This window comes from Elgaria multicarinata, chromosome 16 (genome assembly GCF_023053635.1).
Source record: "Elgaria multicarinata webbii isolate HBS135686 ecotype San Diego chromosome 16, rElgMul1.1.pri, whole genome shotgun sequence".
Lineage (NCBI taxonomy): Eukaryota > Metazoa > Chordata > Lepidosauria > Squamata > Anguidae > Elgaria > Elgaria multicarinata.
The window spans coordinates 13500143-13517500 of NC_086186.1; the positions used below are offsets into that span (position 1 = coordinate 13500143).

General features: G+C 52.7%; 1 protein-coding gene across 1 annotated transcript in view; it reads right to left on the reverse strand.

The window, feature by feature from the left end:
- Window positions 1–17358, reverse strand: part of LOC134409748 (maestro heat-like repeat family member 5) — a 61740-nt gene that overhangs the window by 18260 nt on the left and 26122 nt on the right. The window contains exons 12-20 of the mRNA XM_063142647.1: window positions 16960–17098; window positions 16279–16374; window positions 15821–15925; window positions 13994–14129; window positions 7150–7256; window positions 5822–5971; window positions 3234–3394; window positions 2950–3085; window positions 1368–1558 (exon numbers count right to left, since the gene is read on the reverse strand). Of these exons, the coding sequence (XP_062998717.1) occupies window positions 1368–1558; window positions 2950–3085; window positions 3234–3394; window positions 5822–5971; window positions 7150–7256; window positions 13994–14129; window positions 15821–15925; window positions 16279–16374; window positions 16960–17098 (1221 nt within the window). The remainder of the gene's footprint in view (window positions 1–1367; window positions 1559–2949; window positions 3086–3233; window positions 3395–5821; window positions 5972–7149; window positions 7257–13993; window positions 14130–15820; window positions 15926–16278; window positions 16375–16959; window positions 17099–17358) is intronic.

The window sequence follows — 17358 nt, forward strand, 5'->3', positions numbered from 1 at the left end:
ACGTTGGGTCCTCTTTTGATGCCTGGAAAGTAATCCGGTTCTAGGATTTGCTCTGCAAGTCTCCATAGAATTGATACAAAATAGTCTCTCCTCTCTCATCAAGAGTATTTTCGGGGGGGGGGGGGCTGGCGGGGGGGCACTTAAGCAAGCGACAGAGAAGACAAGCCAGGGCCTCTGCTGCCATAGAGCTCGCTGTCCCCGCTCTCCACCCCCACCCCCACCCCACGCACTGCTGTGGTTGACTTGAAATGAAGCAACTTTTCACATAGGATTGTAATTGAATCATGGATTAAAACAAGGCTGCAGCCCTAAGCATGCATCCTTGATGGTTCACACAATTACAATCAGTGGGACTTACAAAGGATAAAATCTGTTCAGGGTGGGAGCGTCAAAGGGGACAGCAGAACAACGGCAGAGAGGGAGGGAGGCTTGTAGCCCCGTCCCACCACTGGCCCTCCAGGGAGCGGAGCCCAGTGCTGAAGGGCACTTCCTGCCAAGGCGTTTTCTCCTGCTGTTCATCCCAACTCAACCTGCCTGGAATTTGCCCCCAGGGGACCTAGTCATGGCTCTCCTGGGCAGCCGAGGTCGAGTCCTGATCCTCTTCTGTGTGAAGAGTGCTACCTTCAATGCAGGAGGTAATCTTTAGCCATTAGGACTACTAGCCACAGACAGCCTCATTGTCCTTGTTGGTCTGTTCCCCTATTAAAGCCACCCCCGTTGGTGGCCATCACTGCATATTGGGGCAACAAATACCACACTGGAACTCTGCACTCTGTGAAGAAGCCCTTCCTTTGATCCAAATTTCCTACCAGTCCTCTTCATGGGACTCTGCTGGGTTCTAGTGTCAGGAGAAAGGGAGAAAAACATGTCCTCCTTGCCAGGAATAGCTTTGTGTAGCTCGACCATGTCTCCCTGTTCCTCGCCGTTTTTTCTAAGCTAAAGAACCCAAACCTTGTGCTACATCTTAAGGCCCTCAGCAAAAATGCACATTCCTAGGAGGGCAATCAGGATGGGTGCTTGTGGTGCTCTGGAACCCAGATTCTGTGAGGAGTATTTGGAAGAGCTGGGTATGTTTAGCCCAGAGAAGAGAAGAGAAAGGGGAGAGAAAGAGAACGTCATGCGGAGCAGAGAGCACAATTGCTCTCTGGGCAGGACTCCAGCTGATGGGTGGAAACTGCAGGGAGGCAGATTTGGGCAAACCCTTCCGAGAAGCGTCCTGACCACAAGAGGTGCCGGACAGGGCACAGGCTGCCTTGGCAGGTGGGGGTTTGGCGGGAGGGGTTCCGCCAGAGGCCTGTCAGGGAGGCTGTGCCTGCGGATCCCTGTGTCGAGACAGCCAGCCTGCTCACATACATCCTGCCAGGTACCTCTTGAAGCTGAGTGCCTCAGGGTTTTCTCTCAGGATGACTTCCTGCCTGGCTTTTAAGGCCTCTGGCAAGTCGAGCTGCATCACGTAAAGGACCTGCTTGAGCAAAGGGATGAATAGCTGAAGGTGCATCTCTGCCAGGGCTGCGCGGTACTCAGGAATGCGGAAGGTCTCGTAGATGACGTTCATTGCCTGGCAAGAAAGAGGAGGGGACACGCGAGAGGCCAGTCTCAGTGGGAAGCTCCTCACTCGGCCACCGCCTCCCGCCCACACAGGTGCACCCCCCCTCACCCACTTCCACTCTCCCAGCCTGCCCGTCACCCACACTTAAAGTCAGTATTGAAAGAGGTCCCAGCACACAGCTGCTCCTTCGGCCTTCCTTAGGAGTGGGGGGGGGGGGACGCCACTGGGCTGAAGGAGGCCTGGGCATGAGTGGCTGGGGCCCACGGACACCCTCTTTCTGAGGACGCTTTCTTGAGGATCACTCCTGAATGCCCTGGAGGGGTGTTCCTCCACTCGGCATTATGCCTCCCCTGGAGCAAGCATGTATGTAACGTATGGCTATTTCTTTATTGAATTTCTTAAATGCCTCTTAAAACAATTTAAAACAAGGTAAATAGAATAAAGATGATAAAAAAAATAGCAGAGCACATGTAAAAGTCCACCTAACCTAAAGTAATGACAAGGATTCCAAAGCTAAACACAGCCGTTGGAGGCAGGAGTTTAAAAAACCAAACCACAAGAAACTAAAAAGCCTATCTTTCGAAGCCCAAAGAGGCTAATCTGGCATGTAATGTAGCAGAGCCTCACCTTGGGCTGCTGGTTGGGGGCGCGGGGTGCTGTGAGAATGGAGGTTTGCGTGTTTACAATTGCCGTAATCTCTCTGTTTGTTTTTTGAAACCCCTTGTTTCTCCCCCCCCCCCCACCTCTCCATCTTCAGCATTATCTTTCATCCCGTGATCACTTGTTCTCCTTGTCCTTCATTTTGGGCTGCCAGTTTTATTAGTCATGGCTGCTTTTGTACTATTTTTGAAAACCCTCTTTAGGAGGGCTCCACCCCTAAAGGCAGCCTGAAACTAATTTTAAATTAAACCGTTAGACGCACATCCAATGTGGCTCGGCCAACTCTCTGAAGCCCCGTCCTCTGTGCGGAGGGGATTTTCCTGGTCCCCAGGTGTGCTGAGATGAGGTGGGACGGTGGCATGGCTGGCCTTGAGGGGGCGGGGCGGGGGAAGGGGCGGCAGAGGGGACCGGCACGGTGGGCCCAGTGCAGCCCAGGCAGGGATGCTTCTCGGGGGGCTTTGCCCTCGGCCTCCCGAGTCCCCCCCGTCTCTGCTTCTTGCGTGGCCACAGAGGGAGGGGTGCAGTTGGAGGAGGATGGGTTGGGGCCCAAGGGAGTCCATGGATGCTGTGGGTCTCCAGGGCCCAGAGAAACCCTGCAAAAGCCCACCCAAGTGGGGCAGGGGAGCCATGAAATCCCCACCCAAGCTTCTCTCAGAGCACCACAGTGTCCTGCCAGCCGCAAAAAGTGCAGCTGGAAAGGCAGGCCGGCAGGCCTCCATGAGCGCTGCCCAGTGACTTACAGTCAGAGACATGGTGGCGCTGACTTCATCCCCATCCGAAGGATCCTTGACCTGGAGGTTCTTCAGCAACAGCTGCAGGATTTGCCGGGCCACAGCGGGCGTTGAGGCCATTGCTGCCCAGAGCTCACTAGCGTGCCTGTGAAACCAGCAAGGGCGGCGGGTGGGGTGGGGTGGGGGGAGAGACATCCGTCAGTGGCCTTCCCTCGGCCTTCAGTCCGGCAGGATGCGGCCCCTCCAAGGAGAGGCGGAGCGTGGCTCCGCAGAGCAGCCCACCAGGCCCCTACCTGCTCACGGGTATTGAAAAAGAGAGGCAGCTTCGCAGGACTTCCTCCATGTGATGCGGGATCAGGAAGGCTAATGCCCTCAGCACCACTTTCCGAGTTGTCCAATCCGAGGCCTGACGCAGCTGCAGGCACATGTAGATGGCTCCCACGATGTCTTGCACCTGAACAAAAGAGAAGAGCCGAAGGCCGCCTTGACGCTGGGTCGCTGAGCCTGAGCTCTGCCGGGGCTACCGGGGCTGCCCCACCGGCCCCTCCCCACACAGTCTGGTGGGGACTGCTGAGCGCAGCCTGCTCTCCCAGGGCGCTGAGGGGAGCAGGAGGTGGTGGCTGCGAAATGCCGGTCTGTTCCTGCTGGGCCACCCGCCTGGGGCGGAACTGGTCAGGCTTCCAGGCCCGGAAGCACCTCCACCTCCAGGCCGTGAGGCGCTTCTGCCCTGGGACTGCTGTGCCTCTGGGGCAAGGGGGGAGTTGGCACATCTGGCCTGTAGTTCGTTTCTAGTGTTTCGTTGTCTCTTTCGTTTTGGCTTTGAACGCTCTTTTTCATGATCTCGATATGTTATTGTTGTAAGCTGCCTCCGGGGTGGGTGGGCTTTTAGAGCAAAAAAGGGGGCACGGACCTGTTCTGTCGATTAAGTAGAATCAAGCAACTACGATGAGCAACAGACCGTAGGCTGGCGAACGGCACACCCCAAAGGGCCCCTGTGCCGGAGCTCCAGAGGCTGATGTGGCTCCACCTGCCGGCCAGCCTGGCCCAAAAGGGGCCTCTTCTCCCATAACAAAGAGCGATCGAGCCCCCTGTGCGGTGCTGCCTCAGCCTCCAACAGGGCACTGGGAAATCAGCCCCATGGGCCACGGGGGGGGGGGGGGCAGGCACGGGGGAGGCCCGGAGCCACGGCCACGCCGAGCCTTCACCCAGCACATCCCTTGCAGCTGGAACTGCCAGGCCGGCAGCGGATCCTTTAGAAGGCACAGGTGAACTCAGTGGCAAAGAGCACCTTTTCTCAGCTCAGGCTGATATACCAACTACGCCCTTATCTGGACAGAGATAGCCTAGCTACAGTGATCCATGCTCTGATAACCTCTCGCTTGGATTACTGCAATGCGTTATACCTGGGGCTGCCTTTGAAAACGGTCCGGAAGCTTCAGCTGGTACAAAACAGGGCAGCCCGTTTACTAACAGGGACTGGCCGGCGAGATCACATGACGCCAGTCCTTTTCCAGCTTCATTGGCTGCCAGTCCAGGTCCGGGCCCGACTCAAAGTGCTGGTATTGACATTTAAAGCCCTAAACGGCTTGGGGTCAGACTATCTGAAGGAACGCCTCCTCCCATATGTACCTGCCCGGACCCTAAGGTCATCCTCAGGGGTCCTTCTCCGTGAGCTCCTGCCAAAGGAAGTGAGGCAGGTGGCTACTAGAAAGAGGGCTTTCTCCGCTGTGGCACCCCGGTTGTGGAATGAGCTCCCCAGAGAGGTCCGCCTGGTGCCTACACTGTACTGCTTTCGTCGCCAGCTGAAGACCTTTTTATTCTCTCAATATTTTAATACTTAATTTTAACCTAAATTTAAATCTTACTGTTTTAACTCTGTATTTTAATCTTACATCAATTTTGCTGTGTGGTTTTATCCTGGTTGTGCTTTTTACACTGTATTTTGTAATTGTGCTTTTAACCTGTTGGTTGTTTTATTGTGGTTTTAATTCTTGTGAACCGCCCCGAGAGCTTCCGCTATTGGGCGGTATAAAAATGTAATAAAATAAATAAACAAACAAATTAGCGGCTGCAGAGGCTGGAGGAAGCAACCGCCTGCCCCGATCTGTGTGGGCCCAGGCTTTCGTCGGCAGTGGGTGGGTGCGCGTCCTACTCTTGAGCAGCCAGGGCATGGGCAGAGGTCGCCTTCCCCTTGCTCTGCTCCCTGCTCAGGCCGCTGGCTCAGGCCGAGGCTTGGCTGCCCCTGCTGCATTGGGATGGCGTGCTGTGTCCCAAACATCCGCCCTCTCCCGACTGATCCATTTGCTACTCCCGACACCTCCTTGGCCATCCAGCTGATGGGGAACGAGAGATGAATCTGCGATGCAGCTCCCTGAGCAGGAGTCACAGGAGGCCACAACGAGATCAGCCGTGAGTCTGCCCGGAAGGAGACCAGCGGCACCACAAATCTAGCGGCGGCAGCGCCTGCTTCCCAGCCTCCTTCCTTGCATCCTTCTGGAGTTTGCTCACATGGAAGACCTTTCACGACAAGACTGGCCCATCGTGAAGCTGCAAGAAAACTTGTGGCCCGGGAGATGGCGCCTTTGCCGAACTGTGGAGGTCTCTCGTATATAAACCCGGCATTTGTCTCTCTGGGTCTATGCATGTGCATAGCCCACGATACTCATTCCGAGATTACCCTGGCCAGCCTCATCGCTTGCCACCTGCTCAGGGGTGCGGCGGCCATTGTCCTCCCTGTGAATCTTTCCAGCAAGTGATCACCGACCAGGACATTCGGAGCCTGGTGTCTGAAGCATTTGTACCTGGCATTTGCAAAGGAAGCTAAATCCGGAGTGGGGGTCTTTTAACACGCAGGAAAAAAGCGGCTGAAGGGGCCTCTCACCCTTTCTACCTTCATGGCATGGTTCTGCAGGATCGCGTTGAGCACCTCTTCGGCGGCCTTCAGCTGCTCTGCGTCGGAGTCCCTCAGGCTATCCAGAACGGAGAGCAGCAGGTTGGTCAGCTGGGCGGAGAAGGCCTGGTCGCCGCAATGCTGCAAAGAGAGAGGCGGTTTGGCCAAGCCAGGCCCCGCTGGCCTGTAGCTCAGTGGCCGACGGCCAGTCCCCAGCAGCATCTCCAGGGAAGAGGATCTGGGGGGTGGCTGAGGAGGAGGCCCCTTCTCTGCCCTAGAGCCCAGGGAGACCCTGCTGCCCCACAGAGCAGGCCAGACCCGGCAAGGTGGGCATGCCATCTGCCCGAGTACAGAGGCTGCTCCTCAGCTGCCCTGTGGAGGAGCTGTGGCGTTCCAGGAATGTGGCCATCACGCGACGGCCGAGGCAGGCATCCCAGGGATCCCCTTGCCAGGCTCTGCCGCTGCCATTCCAAACTTCCCCCAGTGCTAGGAGAGGGGCCGTTCTACAGAGAGACGCCTGCAACGCATGGGGCAGAGGCCCACTGCAGGGCTCCTCCGCCCTGAGGCCACCTGGGCGGAACTGGCCGCTCCAGGCTGGGAAATTCCCTGGGGAATGAATTCTGCTTGCTCATCTGCCTCTCTCCCAGCGCTGCTGGGCCACATGCTCCTGTGTTGCTCTGGGTGCAAGCCCCCCGACGCGTTGCCCACGTGGCTTTGGCGCCACTGCTGCAGCTTCCGCTTCACCATGGCAGCCTGTGGGCCGGTTTGCAGGGGCTGGCTGGCGTGGCAGGCAGGGCACGCAGCCCTCTCCACTACCTTCAGGAAGCAGCTCTGGAGTCCTGCCCAACATCTTCCCTGTCGGTTGGTTGATGGTAGGGCTGCCTCTCTGCTGCCACCATGGTGCCCTCCTGATGTCGCAGATGAAGGGAAGTGTGTGTGCGTGCGTGCGAGTCCAATCCCCCCTGTGTCGTGCAGGTCCCCCCTCCCCTGCAGAGACCCATAGGTCCTTGCCCCACGCTACCACTCACAGCTGGGGGACTTGCTGAGGGAGGGGACCCCTGGAACGGGATGCTGAAGGCACTTGTTCCCTGATTTATTTGCTGTTTTATTTGTATATTTTGTACAGCACCAAGTGCATTGTTGGTGCTATATAAATAAATAAATAAATAATAATGATGTCAGAACTGTCCCACCCCAGCCCAAACACGCAAGTGTGCTCCCCACCCTGCCAGGGGTGGAATGAGGCCGCGAGGCCAGAGCTGAGCCCACTGAGGTTCAGCATTTTGCAACTCTGCCTATCTGCAAGGCAGCCACAGTACCATTGCCATCTGCCAGCTGCTGTCCAGCACCACGAGGGAGCACCACTCCTCTTCCTGGCTCCTCTGCATCGCCCACGTCCTCCTCTTCTGGTTGCTCTTCTTCAGCCCTGAGGCAAAAACAGAGCAGCTGCTAGACCCCAGTGGGCAACAACGGGGGTGGGGGAGGAAGGGGGCCTTGTTCCACCACCGGAACAGCAGCAGCAGCAGAGAGCGATGCACAGCACCAGGACCTCTGTAGGACCGTGACGAGGCGGCCGGGCCTGAAGCGGGGTGGTGAGGGATCTGTGGGCCGTCAGGGGAAGCCTATGGACACCAGTCGCTGGGGAACATGGTTGGGAGGGTCTGTTGCGCCGTGTGCTGCTTGCGGAGGATTCCTGGTCGCCAGCTGGTCAGCTGCTGTGTGCCCAGAGCGCTGGACGAGACGGACCCTTGGTCTGACCCAGCCTCAGGGCTCTTCTGATGGTCTCAGGGGAAGCTGATGGCTGGCCGGCGAGGGGCCAGGAGCAGAAGGACTGAAGGAGGAGGCCAGAGACGGGAAGGGCGGAGCAGGAGGAGGCAAAGAGAGGGAGGGCTTGTCAAGGAGGCAGCAGGGAGGGGGGCATGGGAAGCGGCAGAGGGGAGAGCAGAGGCCTCATCCCAGCAAGAGCAGGGCAGGACGGGGGCCTCTGGAGAGGCAGAAGGAGAGGACCAGACTCAGCGAGACGCCACGGCTGGAGCGGAGTAGGGTGGAGGGCTCGAGGAAGGCCCGCAAGGAGGATTTTGCAGAAATACACAAGTGGGTTGGGTGGGCGGGAGGCAACCCGGGCAGGGCAGGGCCAGGATCCTCAGCAGTGGAGAGCTGAGTTGGTTTCAAGGACACCGATTTCTAATAGGCATTCAAATGAAATTTACAGGTGAAGCAGATTAGGCAGACCTTTCAAATTTGCACCACCTTACCCCTGCTTCTCAATTAGGAAATGCTATAATCAAATGCTTCCAAGAGTATTCCGGAAATAAAAATGAGATCCCAATGCCTCATGCCACACAGCTTGGCCTTCTGACCCCTAAGCAGAGTTTGATCATGAGCACCCTTTACTGATAAGAAAGGAATCCAGATCAAGAGGTGCAGATGATCCATTTATAGTTACGACTTTCACTTAGCAGTGTTAAAGAGGGCCCCATAATACAAGTAGCTACATAATGAGGCCAGGTGGGTCATCAGACAAGTAGCCGAAAACCTTATCCCAGATCATATCTATCTATCTATCTATCTATCTATCTATCTATCTATCTATCTATCTATCAATACAGTAGTGTAAGCCTTCTTACTTGAGCTCTACCACACAAAACTTGCTCATTTTTGTTTTAAACTGAAGCTTGAGCAGTGTAGACATGCAGAAAATTTTGATACTTTGAAAAAGTTCAAGGCTTGAGCTTTAATAGTAGTTAACTTTCTCCACACCAAACAGGCAGGGTAGCCACTCTGCCAGTGGGATGATGGACAGCCCTGCTCAGTCAATGAGTGTGGCATTAAGGCGGGCCCTGGGTCCAGCCAAGCAGTTAGGAGATTAAGGTCATACTGCCTGGTCTGCAGTTCCCAGGTTCCTCGTTTTTGCCCTTTTTGAAGATAGGGACAATGTTATCCCTCCTCCAGTCATCCGGCACTTCAGACATCTTCCATGACTTCGTAAAGATCATAGGCAGTGGTTCTGAGAGTTCTTTCACTAGCTCCTTCATTACTCTAGGATGCAGTTCATTGGGCCCTGATGAGGTGTTCCTTGACCATTTGTTTATCAATCTCAAACTGCAATCCTGCCCCTTCAGCTTGTACTTCACTTTTTCCAGGGCAGGGTCATAGACCTCCTTTTGGGAAAAGACTGAGCCAAAGTAGGAATTGAGCACTCAATTTGCCATCCTCACTGAGTAGCTGAACCACCATTTCTTTCCTGTCTTTTACTATGCATGTATCTGAAGAAAGTTTTTTTGTTGATTTTAGCATCCCTCGCTAATCTCAGCTCATTCTCAGCTTTAGCCTTCCTGATGCCAATCCAACACTTCTGTGCTACCTGTCTGTACTCTTCTTTTGTAGCCTGGCCTTCCTTCCACTTCCTATATGTGTCCTTTTTTGTAGGGATGTGCTCCGCTCCGATTAGGAGCGTAGAAGCAGTAGCGGATTGGCCTGCTCCGCCTTACCCAGAGGCGGAGTAGGAGCGGACCGTGGACCCCCTAGAAGCAAGGCGAAGAGAAGCGACCATTTTTCGGAGCTCCGAGTTCAGGCGGAGCGCTCCGGTCGCCATCTTGAAAACATTTCGCCATAGGATTGCATTGCGGCAAATAATCGCGCATAACTACGTTGTTTTTGAAGCTATCGCTCTGGAAATTCTTGTGCTCAGAGAGTCGTGGATGGGGGTCATTTTGAGACCACTCTCACCTCTCTGCGTTGTCCGTGTCGCGTGCTATATTTTTTTGAAAATCGGGTCAACCGCGCGGCTCAAACTGCGTTTCGGCTTTTCGCCCATAGGATTGCATTGAGGGAAAGAATCAGGGATAACTGGGGGGGGGGTTTAAGCTATCGTTCTGAAAATTCTTGTGCACAGAGAGTCGTGGATGGGGGTCATTTTGAGACTACTCCCAACTTTCTGCGTGCTGTGGTTCACGTGCAATGTTTTTGTGAAAATCGGGTCAACCGCGCGGCTCAAACTGCGTTTCGGCTTTTCGCCCATAGGATTGCATTGAGGGAAAGAATCAGGGATAACTGGGGGGGGGGGTTTAAGCTATCGTTCTGAAAATTCTTGTGCACAGAGAGTCGTGGATGGGGGTCATTTTGAGACTACTCCCAACTTTCTGCGTGCTGTGGTTCACGTGCAATGTTTTTGTGAAAATCAGGTCAACCGCACGGCTCAAACTGCGTTTTCGGCTTTTCGCCCATAGGATTGCATTGAGGGAAAGAATCGGGGATAACTGGGGGGGGGGTTTAAGCTATCATTCTGAAAATTCTTGTGCACAGAGAGTCGTGGATGGGGGTCATTTTGAGACCACTCTCAACTTTCTGCATCGTACGGGTCGCGGGCTAGAAGTTTTTAAAAAATCGGCGGGAAAAATACCTTTTTCAAAGGGCTGAGGGGCAGAGTCAGCTCCCGGTCATGATGATCCCAAAGTTGGAGGAGGGCATAGGCAAAACAGGTAACTTGGGATTCTGGGAAACTTCTCTTTCTTCATCTGAACGGGCTTTTCCCCGTGTTTTTTAACACAGTAGCCCCACCAAATGCACAAACACAACCTGAAATCATATACTAAGCCAAGAATAAGAGATAGAAACACAGCACTGCTCCCCACCCTAACCTTGGTGAACAACTGAATCGATGTGGTGCAAGGGGATGAGCTCCCCTAGGGCATCTCATCGTGGACGTGCCCCCACTCTCTCCTGCACTGGAAGGCCATAGAGCCTTCCAAAGAGAGTAAAACGGTGGAGCAATGCCTATCATGAATTGAAGTGAATGGTCACTTTTCAGTGGTGGAGCAATGCCTGTTATGAGTTGAAGTGAGCGTTTTACTTCTTCTCAGAGCTGTTGGTGGCTGTCTTGAACTGGCAGCTACTTCCCCCTCCCCCGGGCACGTCCCCCTATTGCTGGTAAAAGACAGATATAGCCTTTTTTTAAAAAATTCTTCTTGCTGTTTATTGAGCAACACTGCTGCTTTTAATTCCACCCCTCCTTTGTTTATTGATTGATTTATTCCATTTTATATGCATTACTGGCTTATCCTTGGCTCCCTTCCTTATGCCCCCAGAAATGCCAGCTGCATGCCTGCCTGCCTTCCCTCCCTCCTCCCCTGCCCACCTCGCAAGGATGTTTTGTGTGGGGTGCCCGATTTTCAAAAATTCGCCAAAAATCAGGGGATGATGGGATTGCTTTGAAACTTGGCGTGCGTGTGTATATCCCCATGAGGTGTCATGGTGCCAAACATGAGGTTTCTAACTTGAACAGAAAAAAAGTTGTATAATTTTTTAGCTTTCAATGCAAGCCTATGGGGGGGGAAACGGAGCTCCGGATCCGGAGCTCCGGGCGGAGCGGAGCGGAAGTGGGCGGAGCGGGGGCGGGGCGGAGCGGCCCGATCCGGAAAATGGCGGATCTGCAAGTGAAGCGGAGCGGGGGGTCCGTGCACACCCCTACTTTTTTGTTTTCATGTCATCTCTAAGCTTTTTGTGGAGCCAAAACTCCCACCCATCGTGGACTCCTTTTCTCATTAGGGTCACTTATAATAGTTACGAGTTTATTAAAATCACATTTCCTAAAATCTAGAGTACGTGTATGGCTACACTAAGCTTTTGTTTCCTTTAAAATCAAGAACTCAAGTATGCTGTGGTCACTTTCCCCCAGAGTTCCCCTAACTGCCACTCTATCCACTTAAGTCCTCCCTATTAGTCAATATCAAGTCAGATAGACAATCCTCTAGTTCCTTCCTCCACTTTCTGTTGGAGAAAATTATCAGCCACGCACATCAGGAATTTCTTGCAGGAGCCACTTTTGGCAGAATTTGTCTTCCAACAGATATCAAGGTAATTGAAGTCCCCCATCACTATACATCAGACTTCTTTGAAACACTGGCAATTTGTTTCTCAAAAGTTTCATCCTCCTGTTCTCCTTGATTGGAAGGTCAGCGGTAGACTCCATCATGTTCTTTTTATTCCTTGCCCCATTAATCTTAATCCAGATGCTCTCAATGGGGCTCCCAGGCTCATCTGCCTGTATTTCTGTGCAGCAATAGGTATTTTTTAACATATAGTGCAACTCACCTCCCTTTCTATTTTTTCTGTTCTTTTTGAACAAGTTATATTCCTCAATTGCTACATTCCAGTCATGGGTGTCATCCCACCAAGTTTCAGTTATACCTATCAAGTCGTATTTGCCTTCTTGTATTTGCCTTCATGTATAAGTTCAAGTTTGTTCTGTTTGTTTTCCATACTCTGGGCATTCATTTTTGTGAACCGCCCAGAGAGCTTCGGCTATTGGGCGGTATAAAAATGTAATAAATAAATAATAAAGAAAGAAAGAAAGAAAGAAATAGTATATAGCCACTGAGATTGTGCATCAGTCAAAGGGCTATGTATAGGGAAATGAATCATAGACACATAGAATAGTAGAGTTGGAAGGGGCCTATAAGACCATCGAGTCCAACCCCCCGCTCAGTGCAGGAATCCACCCTAAAGCATCCCTGGCAGATGGCTGTCCAGCTGCCTCTTGACTGCCTCTAGTAGGTCATTGGTTCCATTGCCGTACTGCTCTAACAGTCAGGACGTTTTTCTGGATGTCTAGCCAGAATGTGACCAATGCATTGTAAACTGCCCTGGGATAAATATTTTGAAGGATGGTATATAAATGCCTTAAATGTACAAACTAAACACGTCAAAAACAGTTTTGCTTGTCTTCCCTCCCAAACTGTCCCCTCGCTCTTCATTCTTTGTTACTGTTAATAATGTCACACTTTATCCAGTGGAAGAAGCTCGTAGTCTTGGCTTCATATTTGATTCTTCACTTTCTTTCTCCTCACATATCGAGGCTGTAGCCAAGTCCTGCTGTTTTTTCCAATATAACATTGCTAGGATCTGTCCGGTCTCATCTGAATCTTCTGCTAAGACCCTTGTCCATGCTTTGGTTATCTCCCGTTTGGACTTTTGTCATCTTCTTTTGACTGGTCTTCCTTATGCCCATCTCTCCTCTTTGGTCTCTCTTCGCCATTCTGCAGCCAAGATTATTTTCTTGGCTCGTTGTTTTGACCATGTTTCTCCTTTGTTGAAATCTCTTCATTGGCTTCTGATCCCATATTGTTGTTGTTTATTCGTTCAGTCATTTCCGACTCTTCGTGACTTCGTGACTGATCCCATATAGAATTCAGTATAAGTTTCTTTTGCTGACATTCAAAGCGTGTCTTGGTCTTGCACCTTCTTATCTTTCCTCTCTCATTTCACTCTACCATCCTCCTCGTACCCTCCGTTCTTCAAATGTTACGTTGCTCTCCCGCCCAAGAGTCTCTATCTCTCTTGCCCGGCTTCGCCCGTTCTCTCTGGCCGCCCCGTTTGCTTGGAATGCTCTTCCAGAGCAACTACGTACTACGAGTTCCATCGTAGATTTTAAAACGCGTTTGAAAACTCATTTGTTTTCCATAGCTTTTGGTATTTTAGTTTGATTTACTGTTCTTATTACTATGATTATTCTCTTATTTCTGTTTTATGAAACCCTTTCCCCCTTCATATGTTTTAATGTGATTTTAGGTTGCAAGCCTCTAGGCAGGGTATCGCTGTTTTATTTGTATATTTTGTACAGCACCAAGTACATTGTTGGTGCTATATAAATACATAAATAATAATAATCCTGTGTAAATGTCTACACCGAAGTAAGTCCCACTGAGTTCCATGGAATGTACTTCCAGGTAAAGCTGTATAGGATGGCAGCCCCAATCAATCAATCAATTAATCAATCAATCAATCAATCAATCGAGTACTGGGCAATTCCTAGTTACCAGCTGTTCTCTGGGAGTGAGTTTGGCCACAGAGCAGCACCTGCATTTGCCACAGACGCTCTACCCAACCATGCCCTCTTAGCTGTGCCATGACACATTGCATAGCATTTTCATATATTTTGCCTGGACGTTTCTGATCCCCCAAGACCTCCCTATAAGCCATTTTCATTGTCCCGCATGATAATAACAAGTGGCCTGGATTAACCCTGGGACAAGGGGCAGGATGTCAGCGACCTCAGGGCAGACCAGGGTGCCTGCCTGCCCGCCCCTTCCCACCACGCTGTGCTGAGCCATCTCCCCTGACAAAGGAGCACAGGCTGCTGAATTCTCGCCTCCTGGGCCTTACCCTTCCAGCGCAACAAGATCTCATGGAGGCAGCTGACTCCTTGCACTGCAAAAGCACTAATGCGCTGCACCGGATCATTGCACAGAGCTATCAGAACAGCAGTCAGGTGGGCCAGCTTGCTGAAGTCCCTAAACAGCTGATGAAAAGAAAGGGAAAGCATTAGCTGAGCCCCACCAGGGGGTGGGGGGGTGGGTGTTCCAGCCAGCCCCCACCTAAAGAACACACAAAAAACCATGAGTGGGCAGCAGCGAGCAGGCAATAAAACACTCATCTGATGAGCCCCCAACTCTCTCCTTTGTGGCAATTGGGACACCCAGGGAACGACTGTCACACGCTGTGGTGCCACCAACACAGGCGACTCTGGAGATGATCAGACCAGCTTGCCAGGCTGTTGTGTGGCGCAGGAGGCGCCCGCAGGTGTCCTGCCAAAGCATCCCAGGTGTGCCAACTTACAGGAGGAACCATTTCCCCACCACTGTCCAAAGGAGCCTCCATGAATTCAGCTGAAGCACTGGGCAAGTGTACGTGGGGGTGTCTCGCCAGGAACACCCACGTCCCCAGAGGGCAACTCATTGCCCCAGTCATGAGGAAAGTGCTCTGCTTCTCCACCCTGGCTCTTTGGGGCTCTTTGGGCTACTGGACACACAGCCCAAAGCCTGCAGTCTGGCAGCCGTGCCAGACCCTCAGCATTATCCTTAGGTTACACAGAAAGGAGCCACAATGCCGGTGTTACAGATGCACAACCTCATTTGGATCTCCTGCTTCTTAAGAGCTCCTAGGCTGGGAAGGTGTCTGTGGCGTTACACCCCACAAGTCAGTTGCCAAATGTATGTCTGCAGTTTGTAAGTCTGTGGTGAGTTTAGAATGTTGGCCTGAGTGGGCGGAGTTAGGATGTCTTGGGAGGGGGAGGAGGGATATATAAGGGAATGACGGAGGGGATTGCGGGAGACTTTTTAGGTCTTCTTAGAGTCTTTAGTGCTCTCTTTGTTTAGAGTACTTAAGTTCTGGGAAATTGGAGGTTCAGGGTAGAGAGTGGTGTCTCTGGAGTGTGGTGTGCCCATAGTTGATGTATATTAATCAATACAGATAATAAAGAAAGCTCAAGAGGGATTGTGTGAGAGAAAGGAAAGCGTGTATGTGAATGAGTGAAAGGATTGGATGAAAGGTTTCAAAAAGGGTTTTAAATGTTTTATTTGAAACAAAGCTTGTGAACTTTTGAAAATAAATTTTGATTGTTTTGTTTTTAACTACCACAAAAATCCCACGTGTCTGTTTGGCATTTATCATCTGAAGTTTACACATTTAGCACCCACTCTGACAATCATTCACCTCAGCACATATAACTCACAGTGTTTTATTTGATAGATTGAAATCCTTCCCCATTTAACCCTTTTCTCCACATAGTTTGGAGGAAGGTGGTTTTTATCCCTCGCCTCAGGCGTATCAAGCGGTGGGGCTTGGCTGGAGCAGGGAGTAGCTGCGGCCAGGCTTGGTGTTCAGAGCCTGTGTCGTGGCAGTGTCTCCCACCCCCACCCTGCTTGCCTTCTATGGAGAGGAGCCAGAAAGCCACATATTCCAGCAGTCTGGAGAGAGGCGGACGGGGAGCCTCCGTATTCACACATAACACTGTTCCGATATCCAGGTGCCCTCCTACCTGGGAGCTCGCGGAGGCTCCTGGCTGGACACAGAATGCCGGGCCTGATCCAGCAGGGCAATTCCTGGGTTCCTTTGGGCAGACCGTGGCTGCAGCCCGGGCGCCGCCTTGAGGAAAAGAGCCCCCGCTCGGGTCACGCGTACACTGGCCTCCCGAGCGCAACGGCTACTCACATCAAAGTGGAAACGCCCAGCTACAACTTTCAAGAGCTTCATTGCTGTCTCCACCGCTCTCTCACGCACATGATCGGATTCTGAGGTCATCCATGGTTCCATGAGCTATCAAACGAAGGGCAGACACAGAGAATGTGTTCCTAACCTTGTCTGGGCCACAGGAAGATCAAGATGAGCTGAAAAACGACCCCCACGTGACTACTGACAATTGGAAGTCTCCATTGTCTCACTTGTAGGCAGGCTCAGAAGCAGCATCAACAGAACAGGTTTGGACCAGTGAGGCCAGGGTGGCGAAATTCCTGTCCCAGAGGGTTTCCAGCCAGTGTGGCCGAACAAAGGCAGCCCAGTCTCCTTGCCCCTCTAAGGCCAAAGTGGAGGCTCTGGCACCAGCATCCCCCCCCACCCCGTGAGGAGGGTGCAAAGGGCCATGCTGGGCGCCCTGGCCCCTCCCTGCCTACCTCCATCAGGCGCTGCAGCTCACTTGGGCGTGGGTTCTCCAGCAGCAGGTCTTGCAGCATCTCCTCAAAGCTGCTCATGGTCTGGTGGTAGAGGCCCTGAAGCAGAAGGAAGCAGCAGGTGTGAGCCCCACACGTCCTGCTGGGAGGAGGGAAGGGCTGAGCCAGGCAAGGTGGACAAGACGCACCGGGTGCTGCCACAGCCTGGCCCATCCCCTGAATGGGTCTGGGTCATCTCTGGCCCTGGACTAACCCCCAAAGAGGTCTCCAAGGGGGTGTCTTTACAGCGCTGGGTTGGTGCTGCACCTCTTTGAAACCCTGCGCCTTCCTTCCCTGGCGTGGCGTCGGGTAATCCCAAAGCTGAGGAGGGAGCACGGGGTTCTGGGCGGCCGCCTGGGGACTGTAGCCACCCCTGCCCTCTTCCTGGTGGAAGGCGACCAACCACAGGTCACCTTCCACCAGGCACCACCCAGCCACACCTCCGCTGCGGCTCCGGAGCAAGGCAGGCCCTTCAAATGCGGAATTTAATTTCTGCACTGATTTTCATCCTGAAACTGTCATCAGAACGGGCCACCACAGCAGTGAGTCTCCTGCACTGAGCAGGATGGCCTTAGAGGCCCCTTCCAACTCTACTATTCTATGATTCTATGAGCGTTGGTAGGTGTGCAGCAGACAAGGGCTCACTTTGATGTCATCCACTGCCGGCTCGTTTCCGTACGTTTGCCCTTCTAGGCTGTCCAGGGGGAGAAGGCCAAACATGCTCACGAAGGAGGCGCAGAGCAGCTGGGATTTCTTCTCTGCCTTCAGGGGAGGCTTCAGCTTGCTGATGAAAGAGGAACACACCCAAAGTTTAGTTGCAGCAAGAAGGGATGGAACCCTGTCAGCGCCCAAGGGATTTTGGCCTCATCCTCCGGCTCAGAGGAGCTGTCAGTCGCATAATCTCTCATGAAGGCAAAAGGGCTGCTTTGCCCAGATTCGGTACTGCCAAGGAAGTAAAGGAGGATGGCTGGGGAGGAAATGCAACACCCCCCAGGCTGCCCCCGCTCCGGGGCAGAGCACAAGAAGTTTCCAGGTCATCTTGCT